Source organism: Pelobates fuscus, chromosome 9 (genome assembly GCF_036172605.1).
Source record: "Pelobates fuscus isolate aPelFus1 chromosome 9, aPelFus1.pri, whole genome shotgun sequence".
Classification (NCBI taxonomy): domain Eukaryota; kingdom Metazoa; phylum Chordata; class Amphibia; order Anura; family Pelobatidae; genus Pelobates; species Pelobates fuscus.
The window spans coordinates 130,100,872-130,117,095 of record NC_086325.1 but is presented as its reverse complement, the minus strand read 5'-3'; the positions used below and the strand labels follow the sequence as shown (position 1 = coordinate 130,117,095).

At 41.2% G+C, this 16,224-nt stretch overlaps 1 protein-coding gene across 1 annotated transcript in view; it reads left to right on the top strand.

Annotated features, from left to right (window-relative positions):
• Window positions 1-16,224, top strand: part of LOC134573038 (uncharacterized) — a 185,429-nt gene that overhangs the window by 147,748 nt on the left and 21,457 nt on the right. Inside the window, exon 7 of the mRNA XM_063432422.1 lies at window positions 2,452-2,558. Within this exon, the coding sequence (XP_063288492.1) occupies window positions 2,452-2,558 (107 nt within the window). The remainder of the gene's footprint in view (window positions 1-2,451; window positions 2,559-16,224) is intronic.

Sequence of the window (16,224 nt, the reverse complement as noted above, 5' to 3'; positions counted from 1 at the left end):
TCATTTTTTGGGGATATAATTTTATTTAGAAATTTACCAGTAGCTGCTGCATTTCCCACCCTAGTCTTATACTCGAGTCAATAAGTTTTCCCATTTTTGGGGGGTAAAATTAGGGGTCTCGACTTATATTCGGGTCGACTTATACTCGCGTATATACGGTATTATGCACACGCTATTATTGCCAAAACTGTGAAAATAAATGTTTTGTTTTCTTTTCCTGTTTTTGGGCAGTTTATTTTATAATTAATGATAATTTTTCTATGTATATGTGACATCAAATTAAAGCACTTTTTGTCCTCTAAAAAACGGTATATAATATGTTTTGGTGCAATAAATGACAGAGATGCAAATTGCATTTGAACACAAACAGCAATAAGTGCAAAAATGGCTCGTGTCCTTAAGGGTAAGACAAGCTTTTGAAGCTGTATCCTTAAGTGGTTAATTTCTGAGACTAGCACTTTTCCTGTATCTGACAACATAGCATAATAAGGGGAAAAGAGGAGGGGAGAAGGGACTTTTGTTTTCCTGGCGCTATAGCTTCCTGTTAAAAGAAGCACTTTTCATGTGCATCACAACATGAAGCAAAAAGCATGTTGTTTTCTTAAGTTTACCTATTTCTGTCCTTTTTGTCTGTGTTTTCTTTGATTTTTAACTTTGTATTCTTTTATTAGTTGAGGATTTATCTTCTTTCCATCTTTATTTGTGAAGACAAATACTCTTCCTGAATATCAGTGTGTGAGGTTGTTAAAGCAACTTTAAAGTTTTAATCTTTTTTGGTTCTCTAGTTTTATATTGGAGATCAGGAAATGCTGAAAAGTTAAAATAAGATTATGTCTTAACTGGCTTTGGTGATGAGACCTTTTTCATTTTTCCTATTGACATATATTGCAAATATAGCAAGGCTTAAAAAGAAATAATTTTAACTTATAGTACTTTTAGATCAACAAAAAAAAAATAGAAAAAGAAACATCTTTAATATTGCTAAATAAACGTCAACAGAGCATAGGAACAGTGCGGCTTCGTTCATTCACAGGTTCAGTTTTCTAGTAGTGTCAACTTGTGCATGCAAAATTCACTACGTGCCTGCGAGGGATCTTCTTTCTGAATTCTTTTTTTCCTTCACCTTTCAGTGTCTAATGAGAAAGGCTTTTCCTTTTACAGAACTGTTTAGTCCACGTGTATACAATGCTGTATACAATGCTTTTTTTTTTTTAACAGTGAGCAGCCACAGGCTGCTCACTGCTTACTAGACATGCCCCTACTCGCGGTATAGCGAGTAGGGGCATAATTTACTAATACTAAGTAATCTTTACTTAGTATTAGTACATTTGGCTGAAAGACCAATTTAGGTCTTTCAGCCTTTTAGTAGATAGCTCCCTAATACCGTGGGAATTAGGGAGTTATCTACTTATTCATTCCTGTCCAAGTAACTGACTGGCCAAGTAACTTACATTTTATATGAATGTATGTTACTTGATTGTTGTAAGTGTTGCAAATGCTTACAGCTGAATCCTGGCTATGTTTGTATACTTTTTATTTAAAATTATTTACAATGTAACATTCTTCTTCTTTCACTGGGTAAGTATATTAGTACTTAGGCAATACTGTACTTCGGCACTTCGGCACTTTGAAACTTCGGCAACTTCAGCACTTCGGCACTTCGGTAATTTCGGAACTTCGGGACCTCGGCAATTCTGCACTTCGGCAACTCGGCACTTCGGCAATTCGGACATTCGGAAGTACCCGAATGTCCGAATTGTCAGAAATTCGTCCAAATACATATTCAGACCAAAACGAATTGCACATGTCTATTCTTTAGAATTGGGGTTACAGCTGCATGTTTGAAGGGAGATGGAAATATACCAGAGGAGAGAGAGAGATTGAGAATTTTAGTGAGAGGTGGAGAAAGAGAAGAAGACAGAGTACGGATGGGATGCGAGGGAATTGGATCTAGGGAGCAGGTGGTGGGGCGGGAGGACTGGAGCAGAGCAGAAATCTCTTCCAATGTAGCGGGTGCGAATGAACATAGAACAGCAGAGGAAGTGAAGTTAGGGGAAGTATTGTAAGGGGAAGAAGAAAGATGAGAGATCTCTTCTCTGATAGTAGAGATCTTGTCAGTGAAGTGAGTTGCTATGTCTGAGGCGGTCAAGTTAGTAGGTGGAGGAGGAACAGCAGGGCGAAGAAGAGAGTGAAATGTGTGAAATAGTTGTTTGGTGTTCGCGGGAGAGTGTGGTTATGAGGGTATTGAAGTATATACATACAATTTTGGCAGAGGAATAACTTTGTAACGGAAAATAACTTTGTTTGTTTGTTAAATAACTTTGTAACGGAAGCCAAAATATTCCTGACACTATAGTATTATCTTAAGATCAGCTCTGGAAACAAGCCAGGTGTGTGTGTCATTCTGTATGTATTTGCTTAATGATTCACTTTACCTTTTTCTTTCTACAGGTATTTTAATCTCGATCATTATTGCAATCATGTTTTTTTTCTCTGGTATACTGATAATCAGGAGATACCGGTTTCTAACATTTAATGTGCTACAACCTAAAGTTCTGGTGAGTGTAATGGCCTACTTGTTGCTGTTGGGAGTTAAAAAAGTGGGCTACCCACACTTTTTTGTATGCTTATTTTTACTTATTGCCTTATTGTCTAGGGATGAAATTATATCACCTTATGCTTGGAACATGCAGGCAAGTGGCAGGGCTGCCAAGCAGATTGCTGCAGAGCAAAGTAGTGCGAGGTCTGCTATACTAGAAACTACAGACCACATTAATCACATACTTGCGGTCTGGTGCTCTCTAGTGAGTCAGAGCACAGCTGCTGAAAAATCCCAGAATGCTCTCTAACTCAAATAACAAATGCTAGGACCGGGAAGGAGTGATTTCTGAGGTCTGCATCAGCCACTCACAGGCCCCCACTACAACACCAAGGATCCAGGACCAACAGAAATAGTTAACCCCTGCTGGTCCACCAGGAAGTATGGCTGCATGCGATGTGTGTGTATACAAATACACACACATCACATGCAGCCAGCAGAGCACACACACATTTAGCACTCATTGCTCAGCACACCATGACACAAAATCAGCACAAATCACACACACTATGACAAAGCAAGAGACCATGGGAGGATATAGGGTTAGACACTCAAGGGTAATTCACAAACTGAATTTTTGCAAAATGAATCCAAATGGCAAAACTGAGGCAACAATAGCTGCGTTGTGACTATAGTGGAAATAGAGAATTTAGCAGTTTTTCATTCAGATTTCATTTTTGAAAATTCCATGAGTTTAGCTGTCAATATCCACGGCCCCAATATTTGTACTGGAAATTATTAGAACAAGTAGATTGGGATACTTTTTTAATCCATTGGACAAGTAGATTATCAAACACTCGACACCCCTCTTATCCATTTTTCTTAAAACATAAAAACATTGTCTGAGATTAAACATTTTACTTGCCCCTGTATATTATATATACTTTGTTATTTATTTGCCAATTATTTTGTTGTTTCTGCTATTTCTAAATACTTGCTAGCCACTGCTCATCTGCTAATATACCATACTCTGAGCTGTGTGATAGGATATAAATATTAGAAGTCATCTGAATTTTGGACCAAACTGCAAGTCATTTGAATTTTGGGCCAAACTGCAATCATCTGATTCAGGAGATCGACTGAAATTCCGATTTCTGAGCTTCCAATGTTGGGAATCTTGGGCACATCGACTCGTATGAACCTGAACATGTATTGTTTATTTCTAAGTTCTGAATGTGGTTGCTTGCACCAGAAAGGACAAATGGAATGGAAAAAGTTTTGTTCTGTTTTAATTTTTGTGGATGTAAGCAAATAAGCCATGATAGAAGGTCTGTCCAATCATGTGTGCTGGATCTCCTGTCCAATTAAGAGATGCCAAAAAAAAGGTGATTGACGGTTAAGGGGTAGCCACTAAATCTTGATTTTATTCATAGATCAAGCTAAGTAAAAAAATTATGTAAGTGAAAGAAAATCCTATTTAAAAAAATAAATAAAAATGTGTTCAGACCACAGTATGCTATGCAAGTGTATTGTAGGGATAACTGTGGGGCAAAATATATATATTTGTAGTCGGGGCAATATAGCTGTATACAGAAATCTAGCATATAATAACCATAACATCAATGAGTTGGAACCAGTCTGTTGTGGTATGCCGGAACCGACAAAGCAGTTGGCCTGTAATAAAAGTGGACCTACCTTAGAGGGTGTTTATGAATAGAGGGAGTGGTGGGAGGGGTGACTCGCCAGACCAGCAACGGTAAGGTGGGAGTGGATTGGCAGCCCTTTTAAAGGGAATTCAAGCCCCCACAACTACAGGCCAAGCCTTCAAATTTGTAGTCGGGGCAATATAGCCGTATACAGAAATCTAGCATATAATAACCATAACATCAATGAGTTGGAACCAGTCGGTTGTTGTGTGCCGGAACCGACAAAGCAGTAGGCCTGTAATAAAAGTGTGCAAAAGAAAATACCATAAGACGTAATACGGTTAACCAACTTTATTTATTTAGATTAGTCAGAGAAAGCTTGTCTTAATTCTTTAACGGGATTAGGTATGTAGAGTGTGTAGGCTGAGGATTTCCAGCATCCCATCGCCTTGATAATGTGAGTGGATATGTGATTAGCAGATGCTGTAGATGCTGCCCCAATTTGGAAAGAGTGACCTGAGAAATGATTGGGGTTTAGGCCGAGCCTAGTCAACAGTAGTCGCACATAAAGCATACATTTTGTTGTAGTCAGAATGTTTCCATGCAGTTCGAGGAAAGGTTGTAGAGGTTGTTTGTGGAGTGAAAGAAAATAAGCTTCAAAAACTTGGCACCAACTGGGCACCATTTATTATGAGTAGGATACAAGGGGATTTCAATAGTATGACCTATGGTGCTGGTTTTTGATTGTTTTAAAAATAGTAAGTAATGGTCGTTATGCTTTTGCAAGTCCATAGTTCCTAGGTAGTCGGAGGTTGAGGAACCCATAAAAAGCTAAATATATAGCTGTCTTTATTATTAGTTATGGGTTCGAAAGGAGAAGAATCTAATCAATTGATTAGTGAATGGAATATGTTGTTGTCTATGGGTAGTCTTTGTGAGGGGACGTGTGCGACCAATTTTCTAATGCCTTTAAGTACTGTCTTAGTTTGATATGAGGTCAGGAAACCTGTAGCGTTGGGTTGTTGGATAAGCATGTGGTGTTGAATGCCCGTAAGGTACAGTTTTATAGTGTTGAATGATAATTTAAGGTTGATGTGGCAAAAAGAAATGAAACCCAATATTGATTCTAACGTGAACATGTCATGGATGTGGAATTCAGTGATGAATTTCTTGAATACGTGAAAAGCCCTGTCGTATGTGTTCCTAGTGTTTACTGAAATTGCGAGGTGAGAAATATGACGTGCGTGATCTAACAAAGCCTCTAATCCATTATCATGTCTCGGAAAAGTGGGGCAGGAGTTGCCAGTCTGGAAGCGGAGGGTAGTGTCGGGAAGAAATCCTGAAAACGAAATTGAGACAAGTGATCAGCACCAGTCTTTGTGCACCCCGGAACGTGGATACATGTGATAAAGAATTGACAGGTGGCCGCTACCCATGTGAGTCGTCTTGGGAGTCTCATAATTACCAGTAATGCCGACCGGCCTTTATTGACAATATGGCATGTAGCCATATTATCCGAGTAGCACCTAACCGTGTGACCAGACCAATGTGGTCCCCAAGCTATGGCCGCCGCCACGATTAGGTACAGCTAAAATAAAGCGGAGGTCTCTGTGAATTTGGGCAGTGATTTGACTTCGGTCGGCCATGGTCCCCAAAGCCATTGATCTCCCCAGATGGCTGCAAAACCTGTGTTTGCTGTGGCATCTGTCCACAGTGTAGGTGAAGCGTCAGAGTGGGGTGGTATAAACATGGCTCACCCATTCCAAGAGGTGAGAAAAAAAAAACACATACGTAAATCAGAGGTTGTGTGGTCGTCTCATGTGATACGTGAAGTGTCTGAGGTGAATTGTGGAAATAAGGATAGTAGATGTGAAATGAAAGATCTACCTTGTGGAATGATTCTCATGGCAAAGTTGAGCGACCCCAGCAGTGATTGCAGTTCTTTCCAGGTCCAACACCCTTGCAGTAGGTAGTGTTCGATGCTTGCCAGGGTACGCTCAATTTTGTCCTGAGGGAGGCTAGCCTGCATGTGTACAGTGTCTAGTTGTATCCCCAAAAATTGCATGTTGGTGTCTGGACCCAACGTCTTGTGCGGGGAGACTGGGATAGTGAGGGATTCAAACAAAGCCAACATGTGTCTCAAACTACTTGGGGGGAGTGTGTTGTTCTCAATCGTGAGGAAATCATCCTGATAGTGAATGACCAAAGGACATTTACACACATTAAGTAATAACCAACAAAAAGCCTCTGCAAATGTGTCAAAAATACGTGGGCTACTTTTGGATCCAAAAGTGAGACGGGTGAAGAAATAATATAACCCTTGCCATTTAATGCTGTGTAGGTGCCAAAGGGAAGGGTGCATGGGAAGTAACTTGAAGGCATTCACTACCTCCGTTTTACTTAACCATGCCCCTGTGCCTGCTTTAATGATGGCACCTATGGCATGGTCGATAGTGGCGTAATGTAGTGAAAATTCTTCGGAAGGTATTAGTGAGTTTAGGCTGGGGACCGTGGAGGAATGTGGTGCAGATAAATCAATGATCAGTCTAGGTTTGAGTTTTTCCCCGTGACAACCCCAATGGGGTTGGTTCTCCAAGATGTGAAGGGTGGTGAAAAGAATGGGCCCAACAAAAGCCCTTGGTTCCCCTCGGTCATAATAAGTTTATGTACCAACTGTGGGTCATCTAATGTGGATTGTAGGTGCCTGTAGGTAAATGTATCAACCCGGTGTGAAATCCCTCAGTCAATCCCATTATAAGGTAGTTACTGAAATGGCGTGATGGGTGTAGTTGTAAAAAAGTGGTGAATAATGTGAGGTTCACGCACGTGAGATATGGTTTAGGTAATGCTAATTATTCAACAAAGTGGTGAATAATGTGAGGTTCACGCACGTGAGATATGGTTTAGGTAATGCTTTATTTGGGAACATTGTCTTGGAATGGGCCCTAAAACAGTGTCAACATACATGCATAAAATTATTGCAAACTTGGGATTTGCCTAAAAATACAATATCCCTGCCCAGTTTGTCTTTTAATACTCTAGTAGGTCTTTGGAAGTTAGAAGCCGGTTGGTGTTGTTAAATTTATTCCGAATTTGGGCAGAAATTGGTGCTATGTGTTCCTGATGCACACACTGCACAAGCTGGGGGCCTGAGACCTGCAAAGTGCCTGCAGAATAGCTCAGTGTCCAATATGTTCCAATTTATGCTTAAATTGAACTGAGCCAGAGCCACAGCCACCTTTGCAGAGAAGGAACGGTGGTAATCGTAAAAAGCGGTACCAAGGAATTTGTGCCCCAGATCCACCACCTTGTGCATGTATGCATCCAACTCTGCTCTTTTCTCAGGGTAAACTGAGCAGTAGAAATCTCTATAAATCCAAAACCCCATCACGAATTCAGGGATAGACAATTTCTCAATTTAGCCGGGGGTCTTTAGCCCTTAGTACTACTGAAATATCCCTGTATGCAAAGGTCCTGTTCTCTAGGACATCCTGGGAGCAATGAGACCAGGTTAACATCCTTGCCTTCCAGAATGTCCTTTTTTAGGTGAGATGAAACCATATGCGCGGAATTAATTGATTCTATAACCGCAATAGATTCAAAGGAATTACCGGGCATAGTATTAGTGAGAGGATGACTTGTAACCGTAGTATTGGCAGTGGACTGATTAGCACCACCAGCCTCCAATTTATCCAGCCTGTCACTAATTGTGCCAATGGATGCCATTAGAGAAGTCATCATGGCATGGGAAGCTGGTAATTGAGTCCCACTAGGGCCTTCCCCTGCCTCGGTAGTTGTCGGTAGTAGTGTTCAGTAATCTAAACATCTCCGCCTTCCTAGCAGTAGCTGGAAAAGGGATGCAGCATCTTCTGAGTTCTGCTGTGAGACGTGGGATGGTCCATGATTTAAGGGACGAAGGCCTATTCACATCTGTACCAGGAACAGGGGTACCAGGCCTAGCGGGTGTGGTGGGTAGTGAAAGTTCCTCAGGAGTTTGTGACATAACTGAAAAATATAAAAGTGGCTTAGTCAGTCATCTTGTAATGAATTTGGGTGGGTACTGGTGGGGCTAGCTAAATACCAAGCGGTGAAACAATTATGCTTTGACAGATGAGTCCCTGCTAGTTGCCAAGTGGCCTGAGAGGCACTATCTATGCGTGGGCCCGAGGGAAAAAAATGAGGCCACTGAACGTTGTGGCGGGGTGTTGGCCTCTCGGTGTCAATTAAAGCATAAGAAAGAATGGAAGTGACAGGTGAGGCCCTCTCTTTGCAACAGTGCGAGGCGGCTAGCTATGATTTGGCCCGAGGGACATATACCTCCGAGTATGAGGATGAGGATGTTGGGCTCGCAGGACCACTAGCCTATGGATTAAGACCAGAAAATATATGCCTAATTGGGCCAAGTAACCTAGGACCAGTACCATTCTAAACATAGAAAGTAGTGGGTTCTGGCGTAGTAGCTGATATGTGAGTCAGGCCGAGCTGTCAATGTAGAGGAAAACAGCGACTGTAATAGTATCGAGGTGTTGACCTGTGGACATGAGATTTGATATATAAACGTCTGAGTGTAAGGTAGTAGTTTGGCCAGATCGTGGGCCTTAAAAATAAAATAAAAAATTAACCTTCCCGACACTATGCAGAGAGTAGATTTAAACGGAAGAAGATGACGGCTTCTGTGCTTGTAAAATCTACCGTACGACGTTCAAGAACCTAAAAGAGTAAATTACACATTTAACTAATTTAATATGTATCATTGGCCCCAAGAATGAATCATAATTAAATTCTAACCAACCTAGAAAGTAAATACAATTTGACACAGATGTCAGGAATCACAATTCCTAAGTACCAACCCCCTGGTATGAACCTGTGGGAAAAGGTCAGGAAAATCAGGTCACAACATCCAGGTTTCAACATTTATTTTCTTTAGTAGAATTTTATAAGTGACTGTAATAACATTTGTAACCAGTAGGGGCAAAATCCCCTGGAGTACTGGTTGAATTCGTGCCTATGTCGTGAGTTGTTGTAATCACCGAAAGAACTAGGTAGAGTGTTGAAACATATCAATGGATACATCCTAAGTGTAGTTCGAAAACCGAACGGAAAATATATTTGTATATAACCGAATGATAGCATTCGTTAGAATAAGTAATGTGAAACTTGCGAGTAGATAAGGAAATGTAGCCGAACGGCATATTGTACGAAATTGAAAAGAACCGAACGCTGGTTCAAACGAACGGGGCTCTGCCATGTAAAGCTAGGAAGATTGCGGCGGTTGCTTTACGGCGGGCTTGACTTACGGTTTAACGCGGTGGCAAAGTAACAAATGGGCTGTGTGGACGCCAGTGACGAAAAGCACCGGACCAGGAGACCACGAGGAAGACAGGTAAGAAAATCTAAAATGGCGATCTGAACCGGAAGTAAACGTTTCAGACTTGCCAGACCAGCAACGATTGGCAGCCCTTTTAAAGAGAATTCAAGCCCCTTCCATGACTACAGGCCAAGCTTTCAAATATATAAAAAAAAATAAAAAAAGGTTTTCTCAATTCCAGACCGTTTTTCTTTTCAGTTGCCAGGAATGGCACTCTGAATCAAGAATGTAAATGAGCACAAGGCAGTTCCCCCAAGACTCTGTCACACAATGAGCCCGAATATGGATGAATTTCAGTTTAGCTCAAATTGAATATCCAAGTCTAGAAAGATAATCCAAGTCTGTATTACTAAGGAGAAGAAGCAGAACATCAGGCCACCCATACTAGCTTCTCCACTACTACTAATAAAAGCACCACAATTAGGCAAAGCAGGATACAGGCAGGTTGGACAGGAACTGTTGGACTCCTCATCATTCAAAAAGAAAAAAAAGTTTCTGAAGAAGCCGGACTGAGCTTTACCAGAGAGAAGCATCCAACACAGGGTCCACTTGCTTGCTGTTTTTAAAGGTTTTTTTTTGTGAATAAAGGTATTCTGTTACACCTAGGGCCGGCCTTATTTAGGCACCCTGTGAGAAAAATCTTCACATCAACCCCCCACCCCCCCGTCATCCATGTATAGTGTGTGTATAGAATGTAGTGATTGTATAGGGGATTTATTAAATTAATAATGATTTAAAAACACATATTAATTCTTTCTTTCCTGTTGTTACCTAGTTGGGAAAGGGGCATGCTAATCTGAATCTGGTCTGCCCCTCCACTGGGTACAGACCATGTGTAACTGTCTCACAAGTTCAGGGGCTTGCAGTGGTAATCTGCTGCAATCCTGTGGTAATCTGCGTCAGCGCTCTGATTGGCCCGAGCTAGGAAGACAGTTACTTATGGTCTGCAGCCAACAGAAGTGCAAGCCAGAAGTGACAGACTGCCTCCCCTACATTACAGAGGAGCAGACTAAGTATGTCACATAATACTGTGAGTGGTTTTGCTTTGGAGCTCTGGATTATAATTATTTACCTTGATCTCTTTGGAATAAAAATTTGTAGTAATGCGCTACTTCTCCATTTATCACTGAGCTCCTCAGAAACAAAAAAGCCCTCACAGTCGTGTGGTGTGTGCCAGTTTATCACAGAGCTCCACAACAATAACACTCACGGTAATGAGGAACTCTGTGACAAGCTCAAACACTACACAATAATACAACTCCAAGTAATGTGCCTATTAGTGTATCACCGAGCACCCTAACTATAAAACACAGAGTAATGTGCATTTTATATACCAGAGCTCTACTGTAATACATCTCACTATAATATGATGTAATGTTTGTGTTGTCTGTGTATGTGATAGGTGTGATGACTGTGTGTGATATGTATGCTATGTGTTGGCTGTGTGTGATATTTGTAATGGGTGGATTAACTGTGTGTGATATGCGTGTGTTGGTTGTAGGTGATATTTTTGCTGGAGAAAAACTCACATGTCCCAGAGCCCTATCACCCCTGGCTCTGGGTTTGAAAGGCTCTTTAGAAGAGGGGATGTCCCCACACTGCAGGATCCTCCAAAGGATGTGTCAACTGTCAATGTGTCAATTCCGTTATACTGTGTGTAAGAAAAAGAAGGGCAGGACCTCCAATTGAATAGTATCACGATTTGATTTATTATACAAAAAAGTTAAAAACCCTTACTTGGGATGTGGTGGGTATACACTCGCAGAGTCACCCACATAAAAGCATAAAACATGTTTAAACGAAAAACTCTTCCTGGTTGTAGTCCGGTCACGTGATCGCTTCCGGGTCCGCCCTCCAATGACGTCCGTGTGACGCGTTTCGCCCGCCTCCACAGGCTTCTTCCGACGACATCAGGGGGTTCCAGTCTTCCTTTTAAGTTCATAGTGCCGCCCTTCTCTCGCTCCATTGGCTGGGGGGCATGGTTTCGCACGATCTTTTTTTCCTTCATTATTTATCACGCATTCAATTGCATATGTACGGATTTCATTTTACTAAGTTAGACTTAACCCCTTACGACAGTCAAACTCGAATGACTGCATTCTAACACACATAGAAAACAGAATCTCCGGAATACTCATCATCATAATTACTACTCTAAACAGTTTATATTTCAAGTATACATGTGGGACATATCCTAGATATTAAGACTAGTAATTCTAAGGGAGTTTCTTAAAGAGACATCTTCTGATTGCATTGCACTCCATCTTTACAATCCATAGACATATATAATAGACATTCCATAACTTTAGTAGATTAAATAGAAGAAATGGCATAAACTCTCACAATATCATCTGAAACAGACAGTACCAATATACATCTTAAAGACACTCTATCCCTATATTCAATTATGGACATAAAAAATGCCTGTCAAATAAAGGGGAGTTGGAAAAGGACAGAAAAACATAGAGAATTATTCACAAAAAATGACAAACTTCAAATTCTCCATTTAGACCTCTAGGAAACAACGATTTCAATTTGAACACCCACCTCATTTCTTGTTTTGACAATTTATTGTCTAGATTCTCGCCCCTCCAATTTCTATTGACCCTTTCTATCCCAATAAACTGTAATTTGGTGACATCTCCCTGATGTTTGTGAATGAAGTGGGAGGATAGGGGGTGTTCCTTAAAACCTCTTCTTATGTTACGCACATGCTCCTCAATACGGGTGTGTACTTGTCGAGTAGTTTTACCGACATAGTGCATATTGCACGGGCAGGTAAGGACGTAAATACAGTTGGTGGTGTGACAAGTTATCAATTGTTTCACACTATATATTTGTTGTGTATTCCCACCTATTAGTTCTCTCTTGACACATTTGGGGGCTCCCGTAGTCCTACACGCTAGGCAATACCCACATTGGAAAAAAACAACATCTTGATTTAAGAAATTCTTATTTAGGTTTTCTTGTTTAAGGCTACTCTTTACTAGATGACTCTTGATACTGGGTACTCCCCTGTAGATGATCCTTGGTTTTTTTGGGACTATTTTTTCTAACAAGGGGTCCTCCTTTAGGATGAACCAGTATTTATTGATTATATTATTTATATCCCTATTCTTCCCTGAGTAATCAAAGATCAAAGGGACTTCATTACTCATAGTATTCCTTTTGTTTTTCTTACTTGATTTATCAAGTAGCATTTTCCTCTCTATTTTCCCCACCTCCTTGTGGGCCTTGTCCAATAGAGTCCTGGGGTAATGCTTAACTGTAAATTGTTCTACCAGCTTATTAATTTGGATCTCGCAAGTTTCCTCACTAGTACAGTTCCTTTTTAGCCTTAACATCTGCCCTTTAATCTACTAAAGTTATGGAATGTCTATTATATATGTCTATGGATTGTAAAGATGGAGTGCAATGCAATCAGAAGATGTCTCTTTAAGAAACTCCCTTAGAATTACTAGTCTTAATATCTAGGATATGTCCCACATGTATACTTGAAATATAAACTGTTTAGAGTAGTAATTATGATGATGAGTATTCCGGAGATTCTGTTTTCTATGTGTGTTAGAATGCAGTCATTCGAGTTTGACTGTCGTAAGGGGTTAAGTCTAACTTAGTAAAATGAAATCCGTACATATGCAATTGAATGCGTGATAAATAATGAAGGAAAAAAAGATCGTGCGAAACCACGCCCCCCAGCCAATGGAGCGAGAGAAGGGCGGCACTATGAACTTAAAAGGAAGACTGGAACCCCCTGACGTCGTCGGAAGAAGCCTGTGGAGGCAGGCGAAACGCGTCACACGGACGTCATTGGAGGGCGGACCCGGAATCGATCACGTGACCGGACTACAACAAGTTTTTCGTTTAAACATGTTTTATGCTTTTATGTGGGTGACTCTGCGAGTGTATACCCACCACATCCCAAGTAAGGGTTTTTAACTTTTTTGTATAATAAATCAAATCGTGATACTATTCAATTGGAGGTCCTGCCCTTCTTTTTCTTACACACAGTATAACGGAATTGCCAGTTGACACATCCTTTGGAGGATCCTGCAGTGTGGGGACATCCCCTCTTCTAAAGAGCCTTTCAAACCCAGAGCCAGGGGTGATAGGGCTCTGGGACATGTGAGTTTTTCTCCTATAACTCCTATTTTTCATATCTCCATAACCAGATGGTCTGCACTATTATTTGTGTTTTTTATGTTTACAGATTCATTTAGCGCGTTTTTTTTTTGGTAACTATTATTCTGCTTTTCACAATTTTTTGTGCATTGTATTTTCTAACGCTGCCATATTGTCTGTATGGGATTTTAGCGCTCACCTATTGGTTACGATATTTTTGCTGGGTTTATTGGCTGTGTGTGATGGGTATTTAATTCAGCTAAAAATACACATTTAGGCCTATGTGTGAGTCCCACAGTCAGATGCACACAGTTATACATATACACTGTCAAATACAGCCAAATGCACACAGTCACAGGCAGATAGTCACATACACAGGATCAGGCAGAAACACACAGGTACAGACAGTTGCAAACACACACACTTACATGCAGTCACACACACACAGGCAGACAGCCACACACACACAGAGGCAGGCAGGCAGACATCCACACACAGGCAGGCAGCCACACACACAGACAGACAGCCACACACACACACAGAGTAAGACAGCCACACACACACAGAGTAAGACAGCCACACACACACAGAGGCAGACATCCACACACACAGGAAGATATCCACACACAGGCAGACAGCCACACACACACACACACAGACATCCACACATACACAGGCAGACATCCACACACACAGGCAGACATTCACACACACACAGACAGCGACACACACAGACAGTCACACAAACAGGCAGACAGTCACACACACAGACACGCACACAGGCAGACAGTCACACACACAGACACGCACACAGGCAGTCACACACACTGTGTGGAGTGTGTGGAGTGGAGGCAGACAGGCAATGCAGCTCCTGGAGACTGGTTGTTGGGGAAGCAGGAACTAATTCCTGCTTCCCATGCTGCAGTTACCAGGCACATTTAGCCCCACCCTGTCATTTTAGCTTCGCCTCCACCACACGGTAAGCCCCATCCCCGCTTCAGTAAGCTCCGCCCCCACCTCATAGTTGGGCGATTTAAAAATGAACATTTTGCAATGTTTTTTTTGTTGTAGTTTTAGACGAGTACTACCAATAAACTGAAATCTTATACATATGATGTGCTCTGTAAATGAAGACATTAATGAACTTATTTAGAATTAATTTTCTTAAGCTGCACTATTATTATTATTGCTAAAACTTTGGGGGGAAATAGTTTTTTTGTATTTTATTTCACTTTTTTTAATATTAAATTAGAAATTACTAAGGTCACTATTGTATCCTTTATGGAACTGTAAATAATATGTGTTGGTGCAATAAATGAGAAAGATTGCACTTGAACATAGATAGCAAAAATGCAAAAAAGGTCTTGTGTCCTCAAGTACCATACAAGCAAACTGAAGCGTAGTCCTTTTAGAGGATTGTCCATTTAGTGTTTCTTCTGTAGCCCATGGAGTAGCATAGCTTAGTGGAATAGGGCCTTGACAGAGCTAGGAGGTGGGCATTCAGAGTTAGTGTGTTTGGATAGGCTAGTTATCTGGGATGTGCAGGCTGATACATATAGGGCAGCCATCTTAAATTGTTCTCATTCTAATGCTTTCTCACAGACCTTGTTGTTGTTGTTGTTGCCAGCACTGCTGGTATGGCTTCAGGCCTGGGAGAATTATTTTTCTCTTGCAGAATCATCAAGGGGTCTATGTTTACAGACATATTGGAGGGATCAAGAGAGCAGTCCAGGAGAAGGGAGCTGACTGGGTTTAGGAGCAGCTGAAACCACTGATCACGGCAGAGCTGAGAGGCTTAATGGCAGACAGATCAGGGTTAATGGGCACAGGCAGCAAAAACATCACAGCAGGGTACAGGGTTCAGAACCACAGGATATTACTGACAGGAAAGGTGTCAGATCTGAACATAGCTGATCCAGTGATCATCATGGCAAGGACGTGGAAGAGGAATCCTTTGGCAGTAGGCGTGATACCGGAGAAACTGACGGAATCCAAGCACAGAGAGATGGACACAGGTTTCTTCAGGACAGAAGAGATTCTTTATTCGATTCACCGACCGGGACTCAGAGGGACTAATGTCACCAAAAAAACAGCAAAGTCTGAGTCCTGATCATACAGTGTAGGTCCCTTATATAGGCATGTAGCTCCTCCCATAATCAGTTCAACCTACACATACTCTTATCTAATCAACTGAATAGAGACTAAATTCCTGTTTGACCACATGGCTTGCCCAGCACAATGGAGGAGGGGAAATACTCGTAATTCCTGTATTCCTACACTTGCTCCTTACACTACTGATTGTATCTTAGCTACGTGTAACTGACTAACTGATACATCAACATATGCAAGTGCACATACCACGTGGCAATCTTGTCCTAGTAAATTTATTTTTACTGAGATTCCACCACATTCCCCCCTTTGATGCTTCTGATATATATAATAATTCCAGATGCATCACCTATTCATCGCTTACTTACACCTGCCATGAATCAGAACAGACCTTGTACTCCCTAAAGATACGAATCCCTCAACATTCCTCTTCCTGTACT